The following is a 24,208-nucleotide window of genomic DNA, read 5'->3' as shown; positions in this document are numbered from 1 at the left end:
CATAAAATATTACGACGGAGTGCTGTCCGAGTGATTTCGAAATTGTTTTTCGAGTAGGATAGGATTAAGGAAATTATGGGTTATAGCTATGGAGGTGATTGAGTATGGTTCATGGGTATGCTCGTGAGGTCAATATAGTGTTTATCATTTCCGTTGCGTCTACGTACCTTTCCTGCAATATTGAATCTCAATATTGATACGTGAGTACTCATAATTTAACTTTTACATACTAATAGTGTATCCCTGACTAGTGCTCGAGTATTTAGGATTATGCATGCTTGTACTTTTGATATTGCCCTTAGACAGGTTAGGTTGAATATTGAATTAGTTACACTTGCGGTTGAGATAAGGTATAAGATATGCATGTCCTTGGAAAGCTAGCGAAAAATTAAGGACTTTTCCTTTAGATATCGAATGGTTTCGATGAACGGATTAGAAGTTATAATCAATTGAATTTTCTATATTTTTATTAAAAATGATTATTATTATCGTCGTTTTTATCGTCGTTCTAGTTTTATCTTATTATTATCATTATTATTATCTTTATCAATAAAAGGGATTTATCATTAAAAATTGTTATTTTATTTATTATTACTATCGTTATTATCGTTAAAGTTATTATTATTATTATTATTATTATTATTATTATTATTATCCAATTATTATTATTATTATTATTATTATTATTATTATTATTAGTATTATTATTATTATTATTATTATCATTATTAATATATATATCATTATTTAAAAATGGATATTGTCATTGTTATTATTATTATTATTACTATATTATCATTAAGATAATTATTAGTATTATCGTTAAAAATGTTATAGTAACTATCATTATTAATATTAGTGTAATTAAAACAAATATTTGTAACACCTAATTATTTTGATTACTATTATTATCATTATTATGAACACGATATAAAAGACGATTAAAAGCTATTAAACGAAACGATTAGGAAATAATGAGTAAGAGTATCATGATGAAATTAAAATATTATAAGATATTGATTTAGATAAAATTATCGTTCTTATTATTTTTATCATTACTATTATTATTAAAAATATCGTTAGTATTAAAACTATCATTTTAACAAAAATTATCATTTTAATAGAAATGTCATTGTTACTATAAAATATCGTTATTATTATTATTTTAAATAGAATTATTATTTTAAAGATAATATTAAAAATTATCGTAAATATTAAAGTTATCATAATTAGAATTATCGTTTTATCATAATGTCATCTTAGTAATTATAAATATTGATATTTTTATAATAATAATTATTATTACAAAATAATACAACTTTTACTTACTATCATTATAGATATTATTTTATCAAATAAATATGTGATACAAACATATTTTACTACGTGTAATAACTTACTTTAATAATACCTATCATATTATCTTTATGATATTAAATGAACCCTATAAATTTTATTACTTAATATATATAAAAGTATATTATATAAATTTAATATAAAATTTTATTTATTAATAAATAAATTATATTATTTACTCTAATAAATCTTTTAAAAATATTTAAAAATATAAAACGACGATATTTAAACTATATATTAATCATGTATAGATTTTTGGAAATTATTTTGAGTCAAATTTACTTTTGTTGACTTTTGCATATTAGTCTCGAGCATTAGGATTGTGGTACACTCTGACTTGGCCTAATTTGTTAGACAAATATTGACCAATACATAATTATATATAATTAATTTAGGTTCGTGAATCCGAGGCCAACCTTGCACTTGTTCAATGACGTTATATGTATTTTTACTACGAAATACAGTGTGGTGAGTTTCATTTGCCTTTTTATCCTTTATATTTTTGGGCTGAGAATACATGCACTGTTTTAATAACTGTTTTACAATATTTATATGCGTGAGTTTCATTTGCCTTTTTACTCTTTACATTTTTGGGACTGAGAATACATGCGCTTTTATAAATGTTTGACGAAATAGACACAAGTAATTGAAACTACATTCTATGGTTGAATTATCGAAATTGAATATGCCCCTTTTTATTAAAGTCTGGTAATCTAAGAATTAGGGAACAAACACCCTAATTGACGCGAATCCTAAAGATAGATCTATTGGGCCTAACAAACCCCATCCAAAGTACCGGATGCTTTAGTACTTCGAAATTTATATCATGTCCGAAGGAGGATCCCGGAATGATAGGGGATATTCTTATATGGATCTAGTTAATGTCGGTTACCAGGTGTTCACCATATGAATGATTATTTTTGTCTCTATGCATGTGATGTCAAAGCTAAGGGGTATAAAATACTATTAAATTTTAGCAGGAAAATACTATTAAATACGATACAATTTTACACAAGATATTTATTTATTTATAGAATGGATATACTTAAACCTTGCTACAACACTTATAGGCAGTGTACCTAATCGTAAAGTAGTGTAGTTTTTAGTAAGTCCGGTTCGTTCCACAGGGAATCTTTTTTAAACAAAGCTCAACGCTATATTAGTTTACTTTTATAAAAATACAAATATATATATAAGTAATATTATTATTATAAAGGGGGTTTTTACCGTTTAATGACCGGTTTGTCGATTTTAAAACTTTAGTAGCAGTTAAAACCTAATGTAAAATATTAAATAAATAAAAGACTTAATTTAAAGCGTAAAATAAATAACGATAATGAAATTGCAATAAATAAAAGTGCGATAAAATAAAATTGCGATAATTAAAAAGTACGATAATTAAAAGTGCGATTAAATAACAATAAATAAAAGTGCGATAATTAGAAGTGCAATTAAATATAAAATAAAGGAAATTAAATATGAAATAAAAGAATTATGCTTATTTAAACTTCCGTAATCATGATGTTTGACGTGTTGATTTTAGTTTTATGCCCATGGGTTAATTGTCCTTTGTCCTGGATTATTTAATATGTCCATACGGATTTGTCCATAATAGTCCATCAGTCATAAATATAAAGAGCGAAAGCCTTCGTCAAATTATTCTTATTCCCGAAGTCAAATATTCCAACTAATTGGGGATTCGAATTGTAACAAGGTTTTAATACTTTGTTTAATGAATACACCAGGTTATCGACTGCGTGTAAACCAAGGTTTTACTACTTTGTTAACAATTACACCAATTACCCTTGAATGTAATTCACCCCTGTTTCAACAAGTTTATTAACTATTAATCCAGTTCCGTATCCGGTAAAATGAATAATTATTGGTATTTATAGATATCCCGCCCACCGTACCCAGTCAAGCGTATGTGGTTATATATAAATACGTCAAATTATAAGTTTGTATATTAAATTAACAAGGTATTGTTTAGTTAATATAAAACCCATTAATAGCCCATATTCTAATTTCCACAAGTGTCGTTCTTTTGTCCAAACCCCAATTATGGTACAAAGCCCAATTACCCAATTTTAGTAATTAGCCCAACATCATGATTACTTCGGATTAAATAAGCATAATAATAACTTAGCTACGAGACATTAATATAAAAAGGTTGAACATAACTTACAATGATTAAAAATAGCGTAGCGTTACACGGACAGAATTTCGACTTACACTCTTACAACATTTGCTAACATACCCTTATTATTAGGATTAAAATTAAAATTAAAATTAAAATTAAAATTAAAATTAAAATATAAATATATACGATATAGATAGAGAGATGGATATATTTTGTGGTTTTTGTGATCAGAATTCGTTTGCTTTTATAGGGATTTTCGACTTTTGGGGCTCTGCGACTCGCGGCATTTTTGCCTTCAAACTCCTTGAGTCGCGGAGTTTGAAATTACAGCTCAGTCCCTTTTGGAGTCTTTCTTGCCGACGGTTTATAATATATATATAATATATATATAATTAATATAATTAATTATATATTATATTATATTTATATACATAGTTAACTTGTAATTTTTAGTCCGTTGCGTCGAGCGTTGAGAGTTGACTCTGGTCCCGGTTCCGGATTTTCGAACGTCCTTGCGTACAATTTTATATTTTGTACTTTGCGTTTTGAATCTTGTACTCTTGTAATTTCGAGACGTTTCTTATCAATAATTGGAACCTCTTTGATTGTCTTTTGTACTTTTGAGCTTTTTGGTCGTTTGCGTCTTCAATTCGTCGAATCTGTCTTTTGTCTTCACCTTTTATTATTTAAACGAATATCACTTTTAAATAGAACAATTGCAACTAAAAGCTTGTCTTTCTTGAGGAATAATGCTATGAAATATATGTTCGCTTTTAGCATTATCAGCATGGGACGTATATTTATGAGAACTGGAAATGAAATTCTTGTGGTCTATTAAAATGATGGAAATAAATGATTATGATAAACTAATGAACTCACCAACCTTTTGGTTGACACTTTAAAGCATGTTTATTCTCAGGTGTTAAAGAAATCTTCCGCTGTGCATTTGCTCATTTTAAAGATATTACTTGGAGTCTTTCATAGCATATTTCGAAGAACGTTGCATTCGAGTCATTGAGTTCATCAAAGATTATTATTAAATCAATTTATAGTTGGATAGTGGATATTATGAAATGGTATGCATGCCTGTCAATTTTCGATGTAAGGAAATTTTGTCTTTTAAAAACGAATGCAATGTTTGTAAAATGTATCATATAGAGGTCAAATACCTCGCAATGTAATCAACTATTGTGAATCGTTTATAATGTATATGAACGGGTCATTTCAACTACTACCCTTAACCACCTTCCATTGGCGGTTTTCAAAAGTAATCGCGTTACCTTCATCATCTAATTGACCAACCGAAATAAGTTTCCTTTTCAATTTAGGAATGTACCTTACGTTCTTCAAAGTCCAATTAGAACCAAGGGTAGTCTTCAAAACAACATCTCCAATGCCGTCTATGTTGAGTTGCTTGTTGTCCGCCAATCTCTCATTGCCTTGATATGAACGAAAATTCTTCATCATGCTTTTGATATGAGTAGCATGAAACGAAGCTCCCGAATCCAAAATCCAAGACTCCGTAGAATTTTCAACACTACACAAAAGTGCATCATCACTTTCCCCTTCGGCTAAGTTTACACCTTTCGCGGAACCATTTTTGCAATTCCTTTGAAAGTGCCCCTTTTGATTGCAACCCCAACAAGTAACTTCACTTCTATCTTTCGATGGATACCTCTTCTTAGACTTCTTCCTACCCTTCTTCTCACCGCGTTCAAAATTTTCTACCACGGTTGTCGGTACTTAACAAAGAACCGGATGTCGATTCTCCCGAGTTTCTTCTACGAGTATCTTCACCAAGAATCAAATCCCTTATAGCTTCAAACGCTAGCTTAGTAGTTCCCGTAGAGCTACTAACCGCGGTAACCGTACCCGACCAACTTTCCGGTAATGATGAAAGCAAGATAAGTGCTTTTAGTTCATCATCAAACTTAATCTCTACCGATTCAAGTCTTGAAACGATATTATTAAATTCATTGATATGATCCGTTGCACTCGTACCTTCCTTCATCTTAGTATTAAACAATTGACGCATGAGAAATACCTTATTTGCAGCTGTAGGTTTCTCATACATGTTAGAGAGTGCTTTCAAGCAAGCAAACGTCGTCTTCTCATTCACAACATTGTATGCAACGTTCTTAGCAAGTGAAAGACGAATAGCACCCAAAGCTTGACGATCCAAAAGCGTCCAATCGGCATCGTCCATGCTTTCGGGCTTGGTCTCTAACAAGGGTTGGTGTAGCTTCTTTTGATACAAGTAATCTTCAATTTGCATATTCCAAAAGCCAAAGTCTCTCCCATCGAATCGGTCGATTCTAAACTTCCCATCTTCCGCCATCGTTCCCTTAACGAAACCTTGTGCTCTAGATACCAGTTGTTAGGATATTAGGACCCAAACAACACTAGTAATTCTACAAGACTACTAGCCGAGTAGTGATTCTATCAAGATCACTCAAACCCACTTAATGAACGAAAGATAATAAATGCGAAAATGTAAGAACGACACAAGATATAACGTGGCTATATGCAATCGGTGTGATTGCTTTAGTCCACGGACCAACTAGAGAGTGTTTATTACTGAGAATCTGTATTTGGTGTGTTACAATATGATACAATGAGTTCTATATATAGGAGAAACAAGAACACCATGACAACTAGCTAGGAATCTTCATCATGACAAGTAATCATCTTGTTTACCATCTAGCCATGCTTTCCACCTTGTAATGGCATGATCACAGCCCTAATTTTAGGTGTAAAGTGATTAACTTTGCACCTAAAGTGAAAGGAGGCCAAAGCATGCTCGGATGTAAAGGTTGCAACTTGCCAACTTGCCAACTTGCTGTCAGACACCAGATGCGCCGCATCTGATGTGTGATGCGCCGCATCACTTGCTTTTCACGTTCCAGATTCATGTACCAGCACTCGATGCACCGCATCTGACCCCTGATGCGCCATATCAGCTCAATGCTCCGCATCAATAAATCTCGGACTATTTTGCTCGATGAATGCGCCGCATCCATGTCAAGATGCGCCGCATTTGACTGCTTCACGCTTCCCGAAACCTGCAAAATCCGTGCAAGTTTTTTTTTTTTCCTTCTAGTTTTGTATAAATGTCTCCATAATCTAACAGACTAACCCTTATAAAATCGATCCTTAGTAGCTTACCGTTGTACTAATTTTCTATATATCGAGCTCCTCCATGTGTCATCAATTTACTCGAAGGTTTGCGTCGTAAATGTTTTTGGGGCGAGGTGAAATTAAAAAAATGTCTTGGGTAAAATGAGAAAATATTATTCTTTCTTATGGGGACGGGGGTTTGAACATCGGGTCATTGAAAACTAAAAAATTAGCTTTATTGGGGAAATGGTGGTGGAGGTTTCTCACCGAAACCGAAACCGAAACCTTTTGGGTCAAAATTATTTCGAGCATTTACGGGCGGGATGGGGGGTTTATGTGTGTCGGGTCAAAGCCGAACCTATAACATTTCTTCTCCTTGGAGATGTATCGTTAATGTAGGCAAAGACTTGGCAAAGTGTGATATTAATTTTAATCTGTCTTTCGAGAAATCATTTGGTGAAGGCAAGGAAACTCTATTTTGGGAAGACCGACTGATAGGTGACAAAGCTTTCAAAGGCAAATTTGCGAGGTTATACAGGTTAGAAACTACAAAGGATGTGCGAGTAAGTGATAGAATTCATTGGGACGGTTCAGTGGTGTCACACAATTGGTCCTGGACCAGACCACTCTCGGGCCGAGCAAACAGTGAACTAGCTGAGATGAAGGCTGCCATCATTACTTCAGTCTTCAATAACAGCTCGAGGGACGTTTGGAAATGGAATTTACATGAAAAGGGGTTCTATTGCACTAAAACTCTATCTCATTTAATCGACGAAAAAATGTACGGTAATAATTCGGTTGGGGTAACTGATGTTAACAGACTAGTTCCGAAATCTTTGAATGTGTTCGCATGGAGGGTCAAGCGTAGAAGAATTCCGGTACGGGTCGAATTGGATAAACGTGGCATCGATCTCGATTCGGTTCGATGTTCAATGTGTGATGACTCGCTTGAAACTATTGATCATGCTTTGATTTTGTGTAAAATTGCTTATGAAATTTGGGTCAGAGTGTATCGCTGGTGGGGTCTTGGCACTCCAACAAACCTTAGTACCGGAGAAATGTTTAATGGTGTCGGAAACTTCATTCGGGATGAGGAGGGGAAGAGGATTTGGCAAGCCGTGGAATGGGTTAGCGGGTACATAATTTGAAAATACCGCAATCAAAAGGTTTTTCAAAATAAAGATACTGCTATCCCAAACATTGTGAATGAAATCCAAGTTAAGAGTTTTGAATGGGTATCTAAAAGCAGGGGCGGAACATTTAAGGGACCAAAGGGGGTATCCGGCCCCCCTCGATTTCGGAAAGAAAAAAAAATTACACTAAAAAAAAAATTTACGAAAAAATAAGGTTTTTTTGAGTGTTTACCCCCCTTCGATTAGTTTCGCCCCCTCCCGAGTCGGGGTCAAGTTCCGCCACTGTCTAAAAGGTCGAATAAGCTAAACATCGAATGGCAACAATGGCTCATAACCCCTTCGTATTACGTCAATGGATCGACAAATCGTGATGACGTAGGTTGAAGCTTTCGTCGGGATGCTCAAGTAATTCGGGTCCTCTGTAGGGTTACATAGCATAGATATGTACTGATTGATGTTTATATGTATTGTTTGAGTTATATAGTTTTGTTGAGGTATACATAGAATAGATTAGCTGTGAAATGCATACTGACTGGTAGTCATATGCAGTCCTTGTACATGTTGTTTTGTGTTAATAAAAATTTTGGCTTTTAAAAAAAAAAAAAAAAAATTTATGTATAAATTAAAAATGACTATTCGAATAGGATGATTGATAGAAAAAAATATTATGGTGATATATTGTTATTTTTTAGTCATCTCTAATCAAGAGAAGAAAATTATGAAGGGAAAATAAGAAATTCATTGCTTTAACCACCTAACATTTGTATTTTAAGTTGTTTAAAATTTCAAAGTATAAAGTCTGAAGCGAGATAATTAACTGTACAATTTTACAGTGATAATACCCAACTAGCAACTTTTACAACCTAATTAACAATATACTCCGTAGCATGCACAAACCATATCAGCTCTTGACAACCTTACTAACTTACCCCAGTAGATAAAGGTATGATAAAGCCCTTCCTTCTAGCCTAAAAAAAGTAACAAAAAACAGACGTAGAACAAATACTCACACAAGAGAAAGACTACAATTAATTCATTAACAATGAACAACGCCCCATTTGAATCCTTCTCCAACAATAGATATTGATGTTCGACACTGCGAAAATGGCAGGAACACAAACAGGTTGTCCAAAACAACCGCCAACTCATATATGGGGCAACATGATTACAACGAAGTAATGAACATCAAAATACACTTCGAATAAATTTTCTCATCAGACCTGTTTGACCCACTGCATTTATACTAAGTTCTTAAAATCTTAAAAAACTTATCCATTTTATCCATTGGGGGTTAAAGTATAACACGAATTAACCCATTTGTAGGTAACAACTTAAAATTGCAACATCTAACCCAAGCATATGTATTGTTGACACCCAGACTAGAAGCATATACAGATGCCCCATATGCATATAAGCTTTTAAATCTATTAATGATATGAAACACCAACTCCAGAATATTCAAATTGTTTGACAAGTAAATCATGAAAATAAAATAGATTGAGGTCGTATAAACAGGTCAAGTTCTTATACTTTGGTGTTCAAATTTGCTATGCTTTAACATCAAATGTTTCCAGTTGGTCATGTTAAGTTTAATTGAGCTGTAAAATCTTGTACACCTATATCATGGTACAAATCTCGTACAAAACCAAGAACTGCTCGATCATTCACCCCCTGCTTCACCTGTTAATTCAGAGGAAATGAAAACACATTACATATAACACACACACACACACACACACACAATTGTATGTGTTTTGGCACTTCTTATTTTCTTTTAAAATATACCTGTAGTGAAACCGATCCCACAACATGGCCAGGAACATATTCCCAGAACCGAGCTTCGGATACTTCATTAACATCTTCAAGAGAAGCCACCTAATGAGAATACGTTAACAAACATATATTACAAGCAATGTTGCAGAACTCAGAACTACTTGGAAAATCGGTCAAAACTCGGCCATAACTTGGGATTACTCAAAAAATCGGTTAAACCAAAATCAGTCAAAGTCAAACTTGGTCAACATCCAAGTACTCCCCGAGTTGGCGAGTAGCCGAGTACTCCCTGAAAAGTCCCGACCGAGTACACCAGAGTAGCGATTTTTGCAACCTTGATTACAAGATTATAAAGCGACACAAAGTTGGGATCAATTTAATACCTGTCGCCAGCATTTGGTCAACGCTGATGAATGGATACTAGGTGGGGCTTTCTGAAGAAGGATACCGCCACTTGTTTTAAAAAGTGGCATAGCAAGCATGAATACAGTAAACGAAACTAGACCCAAACACAAGACTTCAGCGTTGTCGACACTGAAAAACCAACAATGTTATAAGTGTTAGTGCTCCCTAATGTTACGTTGATTTATTAATAACCTATTCTTTACTATTTAATAAAATGCATACAGAACTTACCCAAGGCTTAATAGCCAGGATGCCATAATCAAGCCTGCGCTGTAAAAAACGACACAGCACCAGCTTTAAGGTAAGATTTATGAGTAGACACGTCAAGGTTGAATGCATGTTTCATAAATGTATCAAAAACAACTATCAGCATTTCAATGATAATTATTTCCAATTTAATAAATTCTTTTTTGATTTATCCTTGTTGAGACCCTGTAGAGATAAAATATAAACTAATTTGATTCATTCATAATGAATCAAATTTACTACTTCTATTGCAACGCTTCACCTATAAACAACATGTGACCGATGTATTAAAAAAACATCACAATTTAAGTGCTACAAACAATATAGTGTACGCTTTCTCACTACTATAACTTCTCCCTCTTGAAGATGTTCCTGTGCATTAAGTGTACATTTTCTTAACATTATTTTACATATTCTACCTGTTTAGGGATTTAGGGCTAATATTACAAGATGTGTAGCTTAATATGTGATACTACTACTCCATAATACTTCTGAAAGACCTTATGTGGAAGAGAGTTTTTTTTTTTCCCGATAAGATTTAAATCTAAAACAATGCTATTTATATGTTTAGTTGGGAGTTTTCTGATTGAGTGATTGCCCTTCTAATAATAATACATAAATACCCAACGTGACATAAGAAAATTGAATTGGAACAATACGCATCAAAGAGACAGATTCATACCTTCGAATAGAATCAGCAACAACATGCAAGCAAATCGAGTGGTAGTTCATATCTTCCGCATTTCGGTAAACTATAATCAGAAAGATAACTTGAATTAAAAGTCATGTATCTGGTACTTTCAATATGATATTAACATTTAGCCTTGTTCAAATCTATTTGAAAGACAAAAAACTTATAGATTAAACAAGGCTCATTATAAACACCAAGTCTATGATTAAATGTAAACAAAAATACTAAATCTTATCGTTACAAGCATAAGCATGCTAATAATATGAGTGAGACATACCAAGACTAACACGGGCATAGTTCCGGAAAAACCAAATGCCAATGAGATTCACTAACAAGTTTGTCACTGCAGAAATGACTAAGTAATGCCTGCAAACGAGAACAATAAAGAATAATAAGATATCATTCATATAAATATCCAACTGAACACCAAATACTGAAAAAGTACATAGTTTCTAAACCACCCTCCAACAATAAGAAAACCAAAACATATGATATATCACTGATTAGTTATAATGTCCTGTTAGCAGTTGGTACAGATAAATAAAGTCAGATTTTACTTGAAAGATATCCAGGGGCACAATAGCTAAGACACGTTTAGTAAAGAAACTTTTCATGCTGTTATATCATACATAATAGGTTGATCACCTTTATACATGCCATCAACCATCATCTAAGAGAAGTACGTTGCTAAAGTACATGAATACAAATGACTTACTTGTGCTCAGATTCATCTTGTACAAAAGCGTGAAGTGCTTCAACAGCCAACGAAAATGACATGAACAAAAGAAATAGCTGTCTAAACATGAACCACAATTCAAACATCACAGCATTAGCCCCAAGAATACAAACAGTGAGCTATAAGCACAAGCAAATGCACTCATACAGGATACATCGACTTAAATAATTAAATATCTATCACTAACACTTTCAACTAAGCATACAAAAACAGCAATTTAAATCAAGCATAAACTGTGCATACTTACAGAGTTGGTGAAAGCAGATAAAACTTCTAGCCTTTTGTACCTGATGTTCAATAAGCAACCCATTTAGCCTAAACTGCATCAATAATAAGTCATAAATGACATATTTAAAGCTTACCCATAAGTGTAAACTCGATCAGGCTTTCGCCTAGAAACCGCCATTGCAAATAGAGAAAACGTCAACAGACCACAACCAAATGTCAAATGAAATGCATCAGATACCAAACCTAGACATACAGATAAACCGTATTGATAAAGCTTGTGGGTATGTATTCAAACATTGGAATTGGATGTCAAATGTGGATTTAAGTCCAAACAGTTGCAGAATTATAATGGGATGGAACAGTAACATTGTTAATGTTATGGTTATCCAGGTTGATAGGCAAGTTGTGCTATGTTTGGTGGAATCTGTCGATAAAAAGACTAAGTTCTATTGCAGCTTTATATATGCTAGCAATAATGGTAGGGAAAGAAAGAAGCTATGGCAGGAGTTAGTAATTCATTCTATACCTTGGATCCTAATGGGAGACTTTAACATAACAAGAAGCATAAATGAACATAGCTCTGGATGTTCTCATATTAATGAGGAAATGAAGGATTTCAATGATTGTATCAATGATATTGAAGTGGATAATCTGGGGAGTACAGGGTTTCATTTCACATGGACCAAATCTCTGAAAAATCCTAACTGTGATATTCTGAAAAAGCTGGACAGAATTATGTGCAATGAAGATTTTTTGAATAGCTATTCACAAGCTTCTGGGATCTTTATGCCTTATTTAGTGTCAGACCATAATCCTGCTGTGCTTAATATTCCTAATGGACTGATCAAAACAAGGAAATGATTCAGGTTCATGAATCACACAGCAGAGAAGGAGGAGTTCTTGTCCATTGTTGAAGAAGGTTGGAATAAACAAATTGGTGGGTATAAGATGTTTCAGGTTGTCTCTAAACTTAAAAGCCTCAAAAAGGAGCTCAATAAGCTGAATTGGGCTAATGGTAGTGTTTTCAAAAATGTTCATGATTTGAGGGATAAAGTGAAAAAGTGTCAAAAAGATGTAACACAAAATCCTCATAATCATCAGTTCAAAGATGCTGCTGCTAAAGCATTGATGGATTATAAAAAAGCTAAGAAAGATGAATTGATTTTGTTACAACAAAAAGCAAAGATCCATTGGCTTGCTGAGGGGACAAAAATACTAATTTTTTCCATAGTATATTGAAAAGTAGAAAGCAAAAGAGCAGAATAGACAGTGTCTGTGATGAGAATGGTGTGAGATTTAATGGTGATAAAGGTGACTGCAGAACAGTTTGTTACACATTTTCAAAATTTCTTGAAAGATAAAGGTGACTGCAGGCCTATTGAGGAGCTTGGAGACATAATTTCAAATGTTATAAGTTCTGCAGAAGCTAATGAGATGGCTGGCTATGTCACTGATGAGGAAATCAAATCTACTACGTTTGATATTGATGACAGTAAAGATCTGGGCCAGATGGTTATTCTTCCCACTTTTTCAAAAAGGCTTGGAATATTATTGGTTTGGATATCTGTGAAGCTATTAGAGAGTTTTTTAGTAATGGCAGACTGCTCAGAGAGATCAATGCTACCCTAATAGCTCTAATTCCCAAGATTGATACTCCTAATAAAGTGTCAGACTTCAGGCCCATAGCATGATGTAATGTGCTATATAAATGCATAAGTAAAATCCTTACCAACAGAATTAAAAGAGGTTTGAACAAGCTGGTAAATTGCAATCAGATGTGCATTTATTCCAGGGAGATCTATACATGACAATATTCTTGTTGCTCAAGAGGTTTTAAAGGGATATAATAGAGCTAATGGAGTTAAAAGACGTGTTCTCAAGATAGATATACAAAAAGCATATGACACTGTCAACTGAAAATTCCTAAAAGACGTAGATTCAGTTTGGTTTTCATGCTAAGATGGTGCATTGGATCATGTCCTGTGTCACTGAATCTTCTTTTTCAGTCTGCATAAATGGTGATATCAAAGGGTATTTCAGAGGTGGAAGGGGTTTAAGGCAAGGGGACCCTATATCTCCTTACTTATTCACCTTAGTGATGGAAGTTTTCTCTTTGATTATGAACAGAAATATCAAAGACAGCCCTGAATTCAAGTATCATTCTAAATGTAAACAAATGAAACTGTCACACATTTGTTTTGCAGATGATCTTTTAGTCCTATGTAATGATGATGTTGCTTCTGTTAGAGTTGTGAAAAAGGCTCTAGAAGAGTTTGGGCAGGTTTCTGGTTTATTGCCTAACATTAGCAAGAGCACAATCTTTTTTGGGAGTGTTCCAAGAGATATTAAAGATAGAATCATTCAGATAAACCACAAATCATCCCACAATCCAAATGTTTTGCATAAAAATATAAACAAAAGTTTATAGCAAGTGCGTTGGGCAAAAAAATACCTGCTTGACCTGATATAAGGCCAATAAGCAATTCAGCAGTTGAACAAGCAACATTAAGTGAAATCAACATAACTAATCTCTTCATTTGTTTATTTCCAGATCTAATCACGTTATTAAATAAATAAAATATAAAAGCTATAATTGACATTTTTTCTTTTTTATTATTACTGAAAGAACTGAAACTTTCTTCATCTGTCCATAATTTATCGCTAACATATTCCCGTTGATTTGGAAACGGAAATATATCGATTTTGGATGAAGTACGAGACAAAAAAGGCTTCTTTGAGGACATTATTGATGATGCAAGAGGTTGTTCACGCTGGAATGAATTTTGGCGGGAATAGGCGAATCGGCGGTCGAAATCGCCTGCGTTCCATGATCGAGGTGTCTCGGATTCAAGTTTTTGGTAATCGAAATGGGTTTTTGAGTCATCGTTTTGATCGGAAACCTTAGACATTTCCATTTGTTAGGTAAAAAATTGTGAAATCAAAAACCCTAGAAGTTAAAGATCAGATCGGAATATACACGAGACTTTGACTGAAAAGTCAAACTTAATACTCCGTAATAAATCAGTGTATATTTAACATTTGTTGTAAATTTAGTAGTTAAATATGGATGGTAATTAGTCAAATATGGATAGTAAAATTTGTAATATATATGTGTATAATGTAAATTACAAAAACACACATATACATTAAATACATCACACCTCTCTTCAACCTCTTTCTCTCCTATATCTTCTACGACACATCTCTCTTTTATTGGTTCTTTCAATTTGAATATATTGAACCAGGCCACTAAAGGTAGTTATAAGCCTACTGAAATATAACACGTTATCAGCACGAAGTACTCCGTATAATCAAGGTTTATCTAAGCAAGCACACGTCACTAATCAAGGTAAGAAATTATCTAACTTTTATTAACTTCACTAACATTTATATTTATGTTATTTAAGTTATATATGGTCGGTTATACCGCCTGAATTATATTTCTGTAATCTAACTTTTATTAACTTCACTAACATTTATATTTATGTTATTTAAGTTATATATGGTCGGTTATACCGCCTGAATTATATTTCTGTAATCTAACTTTCATTAACTTCACTAACATTTATATTTATGTTATTTAAGTTATATATGGTCGGTTATACCGCATGAATTATATTTTCTGTAATCTAACTCTTATTAACTTCACTAACATTTATATTTATGTTAATAAGACCTCATGATTGTACGCAACACGTCATTTGACAACACGGTACTTTATGTACGCAACACGTCATTTGACAACACGGTACCATGGGTCGAGATTAATTCCGATCAATACGAATACGATGGGGTCTTTATATGTTATCTAACATTTATGACTACTTATGCAATTAATCATTATTTATTTCATGCATACTAATGTTTATTCTTAAAAGTAAATCTTAAAAGTTAAAATAAGAAAAAGTAGTTTGTATTTTTATTAAAAGTAAATCTTAAAAGTTAAAATAAGAAAAAGTAGTTTGTATTTTTATTAAAAGTAAATCTTAAAAGTTAAAATAAAAAAAAGTAGTTTGTATTTTTATTAAAAGTAAATCTTAAAAGTTAAAATAAGAAAAAAAATCTTGTCCTTTATATTACTCATACGCGTTTTGATATAGTGACTTTATTCGTTAACGTCAACTAACGACGTTACAACGGTCATATATACATAACGGTTGTTAACGTCAACTGACGACGTTACAACAACTATATTTTTCAAATATAAAATAAACATCTCCGTTTTCACATTTTCACAAATCAATCTTCATTTTTCAGATTACTACTCTCAAAAAGTTTTTGTAAAAATGATTCACACAAGGATGATTTTTCCTATTGTATTGGTCATATTAACTATCATCATTGTTGCTAATATACCACCGGGTGAACCTATATTCTATCCTGCCCTTGTGGTTTTATTATTTGTAATCATACCATTATTCTGTTGTTTGCTACTTATGAATTTAAAATGATTCTAATTTCATTTTATTATTTGTCTATGAATAGAAGTTGATTATGATTATGATTTATGTTATTCATCTTTTTGATAATAGAAAATGTCGAATTTGAAAAGGCTTAAATTTGCTCATTTAGAACAAGTGGGAACAACTACTTAACATGGGTTATGAATGTAGAAAAACATCTCGAATCAAACGGTATTTTAGAAACCCTGAATGAAAATAACAATTATTCCGAACAAGAGAAAGCAATAGTAAGTATTTTTCTTAGCAAACATATTGACGAGTCCTTAGAATCTACATATTATATGATCGAAAATCCAAGTGTATTATGGAAAATACTCAAAGATAGATACGATATTAGTTATCAAAAAAAAAAAATAATAATAATAATAATAACGGTGATCCATGAAAGAATAAAATTAAAGATATTAGTAGACGCTCTTATAAGAATTCCGGAGATTCTTATTAATGATCTGGTAACGTGGATCATCAGTCTAGTATTTCTTGAATATATGAACATCTTGTTTAGCTCTACAAATAAGTCCCAAAAGAAAAGAAAACGAGAGTGAATCTGTTGACAAATCTTGATTAAATTAACCCTGAGCTATCTTGAGACTTGAATGGTTTGAATTTTCTAAGATGCCTAGTTTTTTTATGTATCACTCATAAATAAATAGTTTTAGACCATAACGCATATGTTTTATTAAGTGTTATCTTTTATGTACTTCAGATTATAACTTGTTTGCAGGTAATATAATTTGATTATCTTGCTGAAATATAACTCATTATTTGCTTATCTTATTTGAAGTTTTAGTATGAATCCTGCAGAAATACAACATCAATTAAATGGTAAAGACCTATGTATTGCAGATAGTAGTAACATACACACTATGATCAAATCTAAGAAATATTTCATTGATTTAAATCAAATGAAGGAATTATAAATATTATATCAGCTCTTGCAAACTTGATATAAGAAATGAAAAAGGCAAAATTTCATATTACCAAATGGTACGAATTTTTTGGTAAACAATGTCTTGTTTTCTCCCAAATCAAAGAGAAATTTGTTAAGTTTCTCTGATATATATCATAATGGATATGATTATCAGTCAATGATAATCGAAAATGAGAAATATCTATGTAGCACCGAAAAGCGCATAGGATTAAAAGCGCATATGATAAAAAGCGCATATAATGAAAAGCGCAGCGCATATGATGAAAAGCGCATCGCATATAATTAAAAGCGCATATAATGAAAAGTGCATATGACGAAAAGCGCAGCACATATGATTAAAAGCGCATATGGTGAAAATGATATATGATGAAAAGCACATATGGTGATTAATGAAAATCACATATGGTGATTAATGAAAAGCACATATAGTGATTAACGAAAAGCACATATAGTGATTAATGAAAATCACATATGGCGATTAATGAAAAGCACATTGAGAAATAATCACCAATGTTTCTTGAAAGAATTCAAGGGTATATATATGGACCAATTCATCCATCATGTGGACCATTTTTCTAATAGACGCATCTAACGCATGGTCTCATGTTTGTGTGTTATCAAGCCATAATATGGCATTTGCAAAGTTTATTGCACAAATTATTAAATTAAGAACACATTATTCTGATTACACCATTAAAAGGATGAGACTTGATAATGCTGGTGAGTTAACATCTCAAGCTTTTAATGATTATTATATGTCTACAAGGATTGTTGTTGAACATCCAGTTGCTCATGTGCATACACAAAATTGGTTTAGCTGAATCAATAGATAAACGCTTACAGCTAATAACTAGACAATTAGAAATGAGTACAAAACTCTCAATATTTATATGGGGACATGTAAATTTACATGATGTGACATTAATTCGCATTAAATCAAGTGCAAGTTATAAATATTCTCCATTACCAACTTAATTTTGGTGGAGACCAAATATTTTCCATCTTAGAACATTTGGTTGTGCAGTGTATTTTTAATTGAACAACCACAATAAATGGTTCCTCAAAGAAGGATTGAAATATATGTTAGATATGAAACATCTTCAATCATAAGATATATTGAACCCATGACGGGTGATGTTTTTACAGCAAGTTTTGTCGATTGTCACTTTAATGAAACATTGTTCCCTATATTAGGGGGAGAAATAAAATATAAATAAAATGATGTTTCATGGTGTGAACATCAATTAAGGAATATTGATCATCGCACAAAAGAATGCGAAAAGAAAGTTCAAATATAATGCATATGCAAGAACTTGCAAATTAATTACTTTATGCATTTAAAGATACAAAAAATAAGTGACTAAATCATATATACCAGCAGTAAATGCTTCAGCTAGAATTGAAATTACAAAAGCTGGCAATAATGTCACTCATGAGTCTTTGCTACAGCAGAAACGTGGGAGACTAATTGGTTCCAAAGATAAAAATCCTCGAAAAAGAAAATCAGCTGATAATGAGGTAAAAGAAAGTGTTCAACAAGAACCACAAATCAATACTCCTTCTGCAGAGGATATTGATAAATGTAAATACATAAATTGCAATAAATTATGCAATATTATGAAACTGAAATGAAATGAAAAATCTTGATGAGATATTTTCATATAATGTTACAATGACATCATGAATAAAGATGATGATTTGGAACCAAAATCTGTCATTGAATATCAAAATAGACGTGATTGAACTCAACGGAAAGGAGCAATACGAGCTGAATTAGAATCGCTCAATAAAAGAAAAGTTTTTGGATCAATCGTTATCACTTTTAAAGATGTGAAACAATGGGATACAAATGAATTTTTATCCGAAAAGAAATGTGCAAATGAAGTTACAAGGCAAAACTAGACTTGTAACTCAAGATTTCCCACAAAGACCATAAATGAATTAGGAGAAAAACTTATCCTCCTATAATGAATATAATTACTTATTAGATACTTAATCAACCTGGTAGTTATTTAAATGCATCTCATGGATGTTGTTACTACTTATCTGTATGGATCACTTAATAGTGATATATATATGAATATACCTGAAGGGTTAAGGTATCATAAGCATCTAATGCAAAACTCAAGGGAATATATTCTATTAAATCACAAAGATTTCTAAATGGGTTTATACAATCGGGACGTATGTGGTATAATCGATTAAATTACTACTTGATAAGAAAAGGGTCTACATATAAACTTATTTGCACGTGTGTTTTATAAAAACAATGTTCGGATATGTGATCATAGCTGTTTATATCAATTATCTTAAATAAAGAAATCTATGAAGCCATTCAACTTCTAAAGAAAGATTTTAAAATAAAAAAAATCAAGTATTACGTTGATTTACATATTGAGCATATAACTAATGACTTACTTATACATCAAACAACTTATACCGAAAAGATTTTAAAATATTTTAATACGGACAAGACAAAAACCATTAAGTACTCATATGGTTGTTAGATCTTAATATTGATACTAATCCATTTCATCCTCTAGAAGATCATGAAGATCTTCTTGGTTCAGAAGTTCCATATTTTAGTGCAATTGGGGCTCTTATGTATCTTACAAATTATACAAGATCTGACATTTCTTTTGCAGTTAATTTATTGACAAGGTTCAGCTCAGCCCCTACCAAAAGACATTGGAATGGGATCAAATAAATAGTTTGATACCTTCTGGGAACTACTGATTTATAATTATTTTATTCTAACAACTCGAAACAAGATTTGTTTGGTTATACAGATGCAGATTATTTATCTGATCTACATAAAGCTAAATCTCAAACTGGATATGTATTCCTAAATGGAGGCACCGCAATATCATGACGTTCTCAAAACAAACACTTGTTGCAACATCATCAAATCATGCCGAAGTGATTGCATTACATGAAGCTACTCGGGAATGATTTTAGTTAAGATCAATGATACAAATCATTATTGATTCTTGTGGACTAGAACGCTATAAAAGCCCAACAACTATCTATGAAGATAATACAGCTTACATAGTACAAATGAAAGAAGAGTATCAAAAATGACAGAACAAAACATAAATGCTAACGAGGCGCTAAAGCTATAAACGGTCTTAACGGTCATAAGTTTGATGGAAAAGAATGGTATATTGGTAAGGCTCAGAAAAAGACTGAAAGGGAATAGGAATTGAAACAACAGTTTGAGCAAACCATGAAGGAGACTGTAGACAAATCACAAGGGTCAAACTTGTACATAAAAGATTTAGATGATACAGTTTCAGATGAAAACCTCAGATTCTTCTCATATACTCAAGATCTCGTAAAAGAAAACCAGATTAAAATGAGATACGTTCAATCAACAACTCTGCTGATCTTTATACCAAAGCACTGTCAATCGCTGTTTTCAAAACATACGTTCACAATATTGGCATGAGGCAAGTTCAAAAGATGTGACGACTCAGCGTTGTCTACTTGAGGGGGAGTCAACTCTATGCTGCACTCTTTTTCCCTTAGCTAAAGTTTTATCCCACTGGGTTTTCTTTAGCAAGGTTTTTAACGAGGCAGTATTAATTGCTCTTTAAAAAAAATTACCATCCAAGGGAGAGTGTTGTAAATTTAGTAGTTAAATATGGATGATAATTAGTCAAATATGGATAGTAAAATTTGTACTATATATATGTGCATAATGTAAGTTACAAAAACACACATATACATTAAATACATCACACCTCTCTTCAACCTCTTTCTCTCCTATATCTTCTACAACACATCTCTCTTTTATTGGTTCTTTCAATTTGAATATATTGAACCAGGCCACTAAAGGTAGTTATAAGCCTACTGAAATATAACAACATTCAATTTTATTAATAATGTACTAACTAGTGCGGAAGTCCGCGCGCGGCGGATGTTTGTCGGTATTTGTGGCAGGCAACGCTATTTTCCAGGACGACAATGAAAATATGATTTCACTCAGCATTACAGTGTAATTATCTAAATCATAAGATAATAACATTAACAATATATAATTAAAATTATCAATTGAACAATATATTGAATTTTATATTTTTCTTTTTTCTGTAAAAAAGGATATATTAGAACTAAACTTTTTACAAAGAAGTAGTTAAGGAATGCACAGTAGGTAACATGGAGTTACAGTGATTACACAAATTATTCAATATAAAATTGAAATCTAAATATAAATAGTATAAAAATAAAAATTAAGTTAAGATATGAATGGACACTCTGTATATAGTACGGATTAATAGTAAGAATTTTACAGAGTATGTTGTACCCGATATATTTTATTCTAAATAAAAAGAGTAAATTAAGAGTGCTCCATTCAATGGCTTAAAGAGTAAATTAGGAGTGCTCCATCCAAGGGCTTAAGAAATCACACCACATGTTATTCCAGTTTCCAAAGTAGCATCTACTCCGTAATATTTTATCTCTCACATATTCCATCACAACATCTTAAACCCAATCTTAGTTCTCTCTTTCAACCCTAGATATAAAAAAAACCTCTCAACCCCCACTCCCTTCATATCATCGCCGCCCATTCCCACCAACCTCAGCCGCCAACAATCACCGTGCCACTGCCTTCTATCATCGGTAAATGTCATCTCTCTCACAGATCTGAACTCCTTTTAAACCTCCTCCATTCTGTTTATGCCCGGCTTCAAAGATCATCCATGCTCAGGTCATCGTCTCTCATTATGTTTCTTCCTCATTGTTAAATCTCTATACTAAAGGTAAGTAGTATTTTCGTTTCCATTTTTAGTTTTTTTATTTCGATTTTTGAATCTATCATTTTTCGGCCTTTTTTTTTTTTTTTTTTTTTTTTTTTTTTTTTTTTTTGCTTATGTTGATTTCGATTTTATGGGGGTTTTTTTTATATTACAGTGTGTTGATAATAGTGGTGTTGTATGGTGCTTGTGGTGCTGGTCGATGGTTGATGCGATAATGACGGAGTTTTGGTAGGTCGACAGTGGTGGTGGTGGTAGACAAAAGTCGTTGCGGACGTTGGTAGTGACTTGTTATAACCACCGTATCGCCGTCATCATCACAATTGAACTACGGTGGTGACGGGTGGTACGGTGGCGGTGGATGGAGATTAAATGTGTTATGGTTTGGTTACCTATTTTTCCGTCAAAAGTCACCACCAACTTTTTACTAAATTTCAGATCTGACCAGTGTACAACCCTTTAAGAATGATGTACAACTTTTTTTGCAAAGAAACAAAAAGTGCAGGGATGTGATTCATGAAGAAGCCGATGGTATCATCGCTGACGGTGTTTGTTGCCGGAAGTGGCTACCGGTGGTGGTTGATCTTTTTTTGTTTTTTATTTTTTTTATTTGTTGATGTATGATCCTGTTAATGTCTAGAGTCTTCCTCTCAAAAAAAAAAGAAAAAAAGTTACCGCTACAGTTGAACAGTGGATTTTAGGGTTGGAAAAATTACGCCAATTAGTATATAGTAAAATATATATTTCCAAAATAATGATAACACTATAAAGTCTTTTGATAAAAAGATGAAAAAGATGCAACAAATTCATAAGTATTGTTAGGCTTAGAAGTAGTAGATGAACCCTAAACACTATGAGTAAACACATTACAAAAGCTAACTAAATTCAAGCCGTGAGCAACCAGATTAATGAAACAATCTCGAACAACAATCAAAACACAAGAACAAAAGCAACACCTAAATAAATCGATACAAGTACATAAAGATACAAACTAAACAAATCCGAATACACCCCGAACAACTACATGAAAACTGATTTACCTTTCCGAGTCTTGATAATTGGTTTGACAACCACTCATCAACCTTCAAACTATTAGATAGTGTTAGACGGATCATTATTATATCTATATTATTTATATCTTATGTTTAGCCTTGTATTGTTTAGGGCCTTGTTTATGTAGCCCATTAGGTCTTGAGATCATTGGACTATTTATATCTCTCTTTTATGTATGTATGAGGCAATCAATAAGAGATACATCGATACTTTGCAAACTAACATGGTATCAGACGCCTCACGCGACACAAATACCTAACCCTAAAATCTATAGTCGTCTACTTCTTCTCTTCAACCTTTCCTGCCTTTCGATCTTTACTGCCATGGCTCCAAATGGCAAATACGATAAGATATACACGGTCACTTCTGTCACTCACCTAGTTCCAATCAAGCTCGATCTCGCAAAATTAAACTACACTCATTGGAGTACTTTGTTCGGTAACCATTGTGCATTTTTCAATGTTCATAATTTTCTCGAGGCACCTTCATCCTCATACCCAGACGAAGAAACAAAAAAAGCTGATGCCTTTGTACTCGGCTGGATCTTCCTAACTATATCCGAGCCGCTGCTAGAACGTCTGCTCAACTTACAACCCAAGACTGCTCACGCTGCGCGGGAGTTCTTGAAGCAAATCTTTCAAGACAATAAACGATCCAAAGTCATTGAACTTACTGCGGAACTACGCAACCTGGACATGGGTGACTTAACCGTCGAACAATACTTTCAGAAAATTGATACGATCTCTGCCATGCTCATTAATTTAGGCGTAAAATTGAGGAGGACGACTTGGTCACATACGCAATCAATGGGATCAACGACCGTTTTCCACTCGCCACACATATTATCTTGCACAGCAAACCGTTTCTCGATATGAATACTGTTCGGTCGATGATCACTCTTGAAGAAATACAGCTTCAAAGAAAGAATCGGTCATCGAGTGAATCTCAAGGAAACCCTTCTGCACCAATCGCACTTGTCGCACAAACTGTGAGCACCAACACTGGAACCAATCGTTCGAATTCAGGCCAACAAGTTTGTCGTAATTTCTCTCGTGGGCACTGCAGGTTTGGCGATCGATGCCGTTATTTACATCATGGTACTCGTACTGGAAACATCACACATACTAGCTCAGGTACTCCTAATAACAATAGACCCACCGGTAACAGTCAGGCTCATCT

General features: G+C 32.9%; 3 protein-coding genes across 3 annotated transcripts; 2 read left to right on the top strand and 1 right to left on the bottom strand.

Annotated features, from left to right (window-relative positions):
* The first annotated feature begins 6,936 nt into the window (after nucleotides 1-6,936).
* On the top strand, nucleotides 6,937-7,761 carry LOC139854001 (uncharacterized). The gene has a single exon (XM_071843335.1). The coding sequence runs from the start codon at nucleotides 6,937-6,939 to the stop codon at nucleotides 7,759-7,761; it is 825 nt and encodes a 274-aa protein (XP_071699436.1).
* A 1,416-nt stretch (nucleotides 7,762-9,177) lies between these two features.
* On the bottom strand, nucleotides 9,178-14,803 carry LOC139852353 (metal tolerance protein C2). Its single transcript, XM_071841633.1, has 10 exons — nucleotides 14,278-14,803; nucleotides 11,960-12,068; nucleotides 11,845-11,884; nucleotides 11,577-11,653; nucleotides 11,139-11,227; nucleotides 10,853-10,922; nucleotides 10,156-10,194; nucleotides 9,903-10,053; nucleotides 9,532-9,621; nucleotides 9,178-9,426 (listed from the first exon to the last, which is right to left on the bottom strand). The coding sequence occupies exons 1-10, from the start codon at nucleotides 14,738-14,740 to the stop codon at nucleotides 9,325-9,327; spliced, it is 1,230 nt and encodes a 409-aa protein (XP_071697734.1). The 5' UTR covers nucleotides 14,741-14,803; the 3' UTR covers nucleotides 9,178-9,324.
* Nucleotides 14,804-23,352: 8,549 nt separating this feature from the next.
* On the top strand, nucleotides 23,353-23,904 carry LOC139854000 (uncharacterized). The gene has a single exon (XM_071843334.1). It carries the CDS (start codon nucleotides 23,353-23,355, stop codon nucleotides 23,902-23,904), a length of 552 nt encoding a protein of 183 aa, XP_071699435.1.
* Nucleotides 23,905-24,208: the final 304 nt, after the last annotated feature.

Source organism: Rutidosis leptorrhynchoides, chromosome 6, assembly GCF_046630445.1.
Source record: "Rutidosis leptorrhynchoides isolate AG116_Rl617_1_P2 chromosome 6, CSIRO_AGI_Rlap_v1, whole genome shotgun sequence".
Taxonomy (NCBI): Eukaryota; Viridiplantae; Streptophyta; class Magnoliopsida; order Asterales; family Asteraceae; genus Rutidosis; species Rutidosis leptorrhynchoides.
This window is presented reverse-complemented; position numbering and strand designations above follow the sequence as displayed.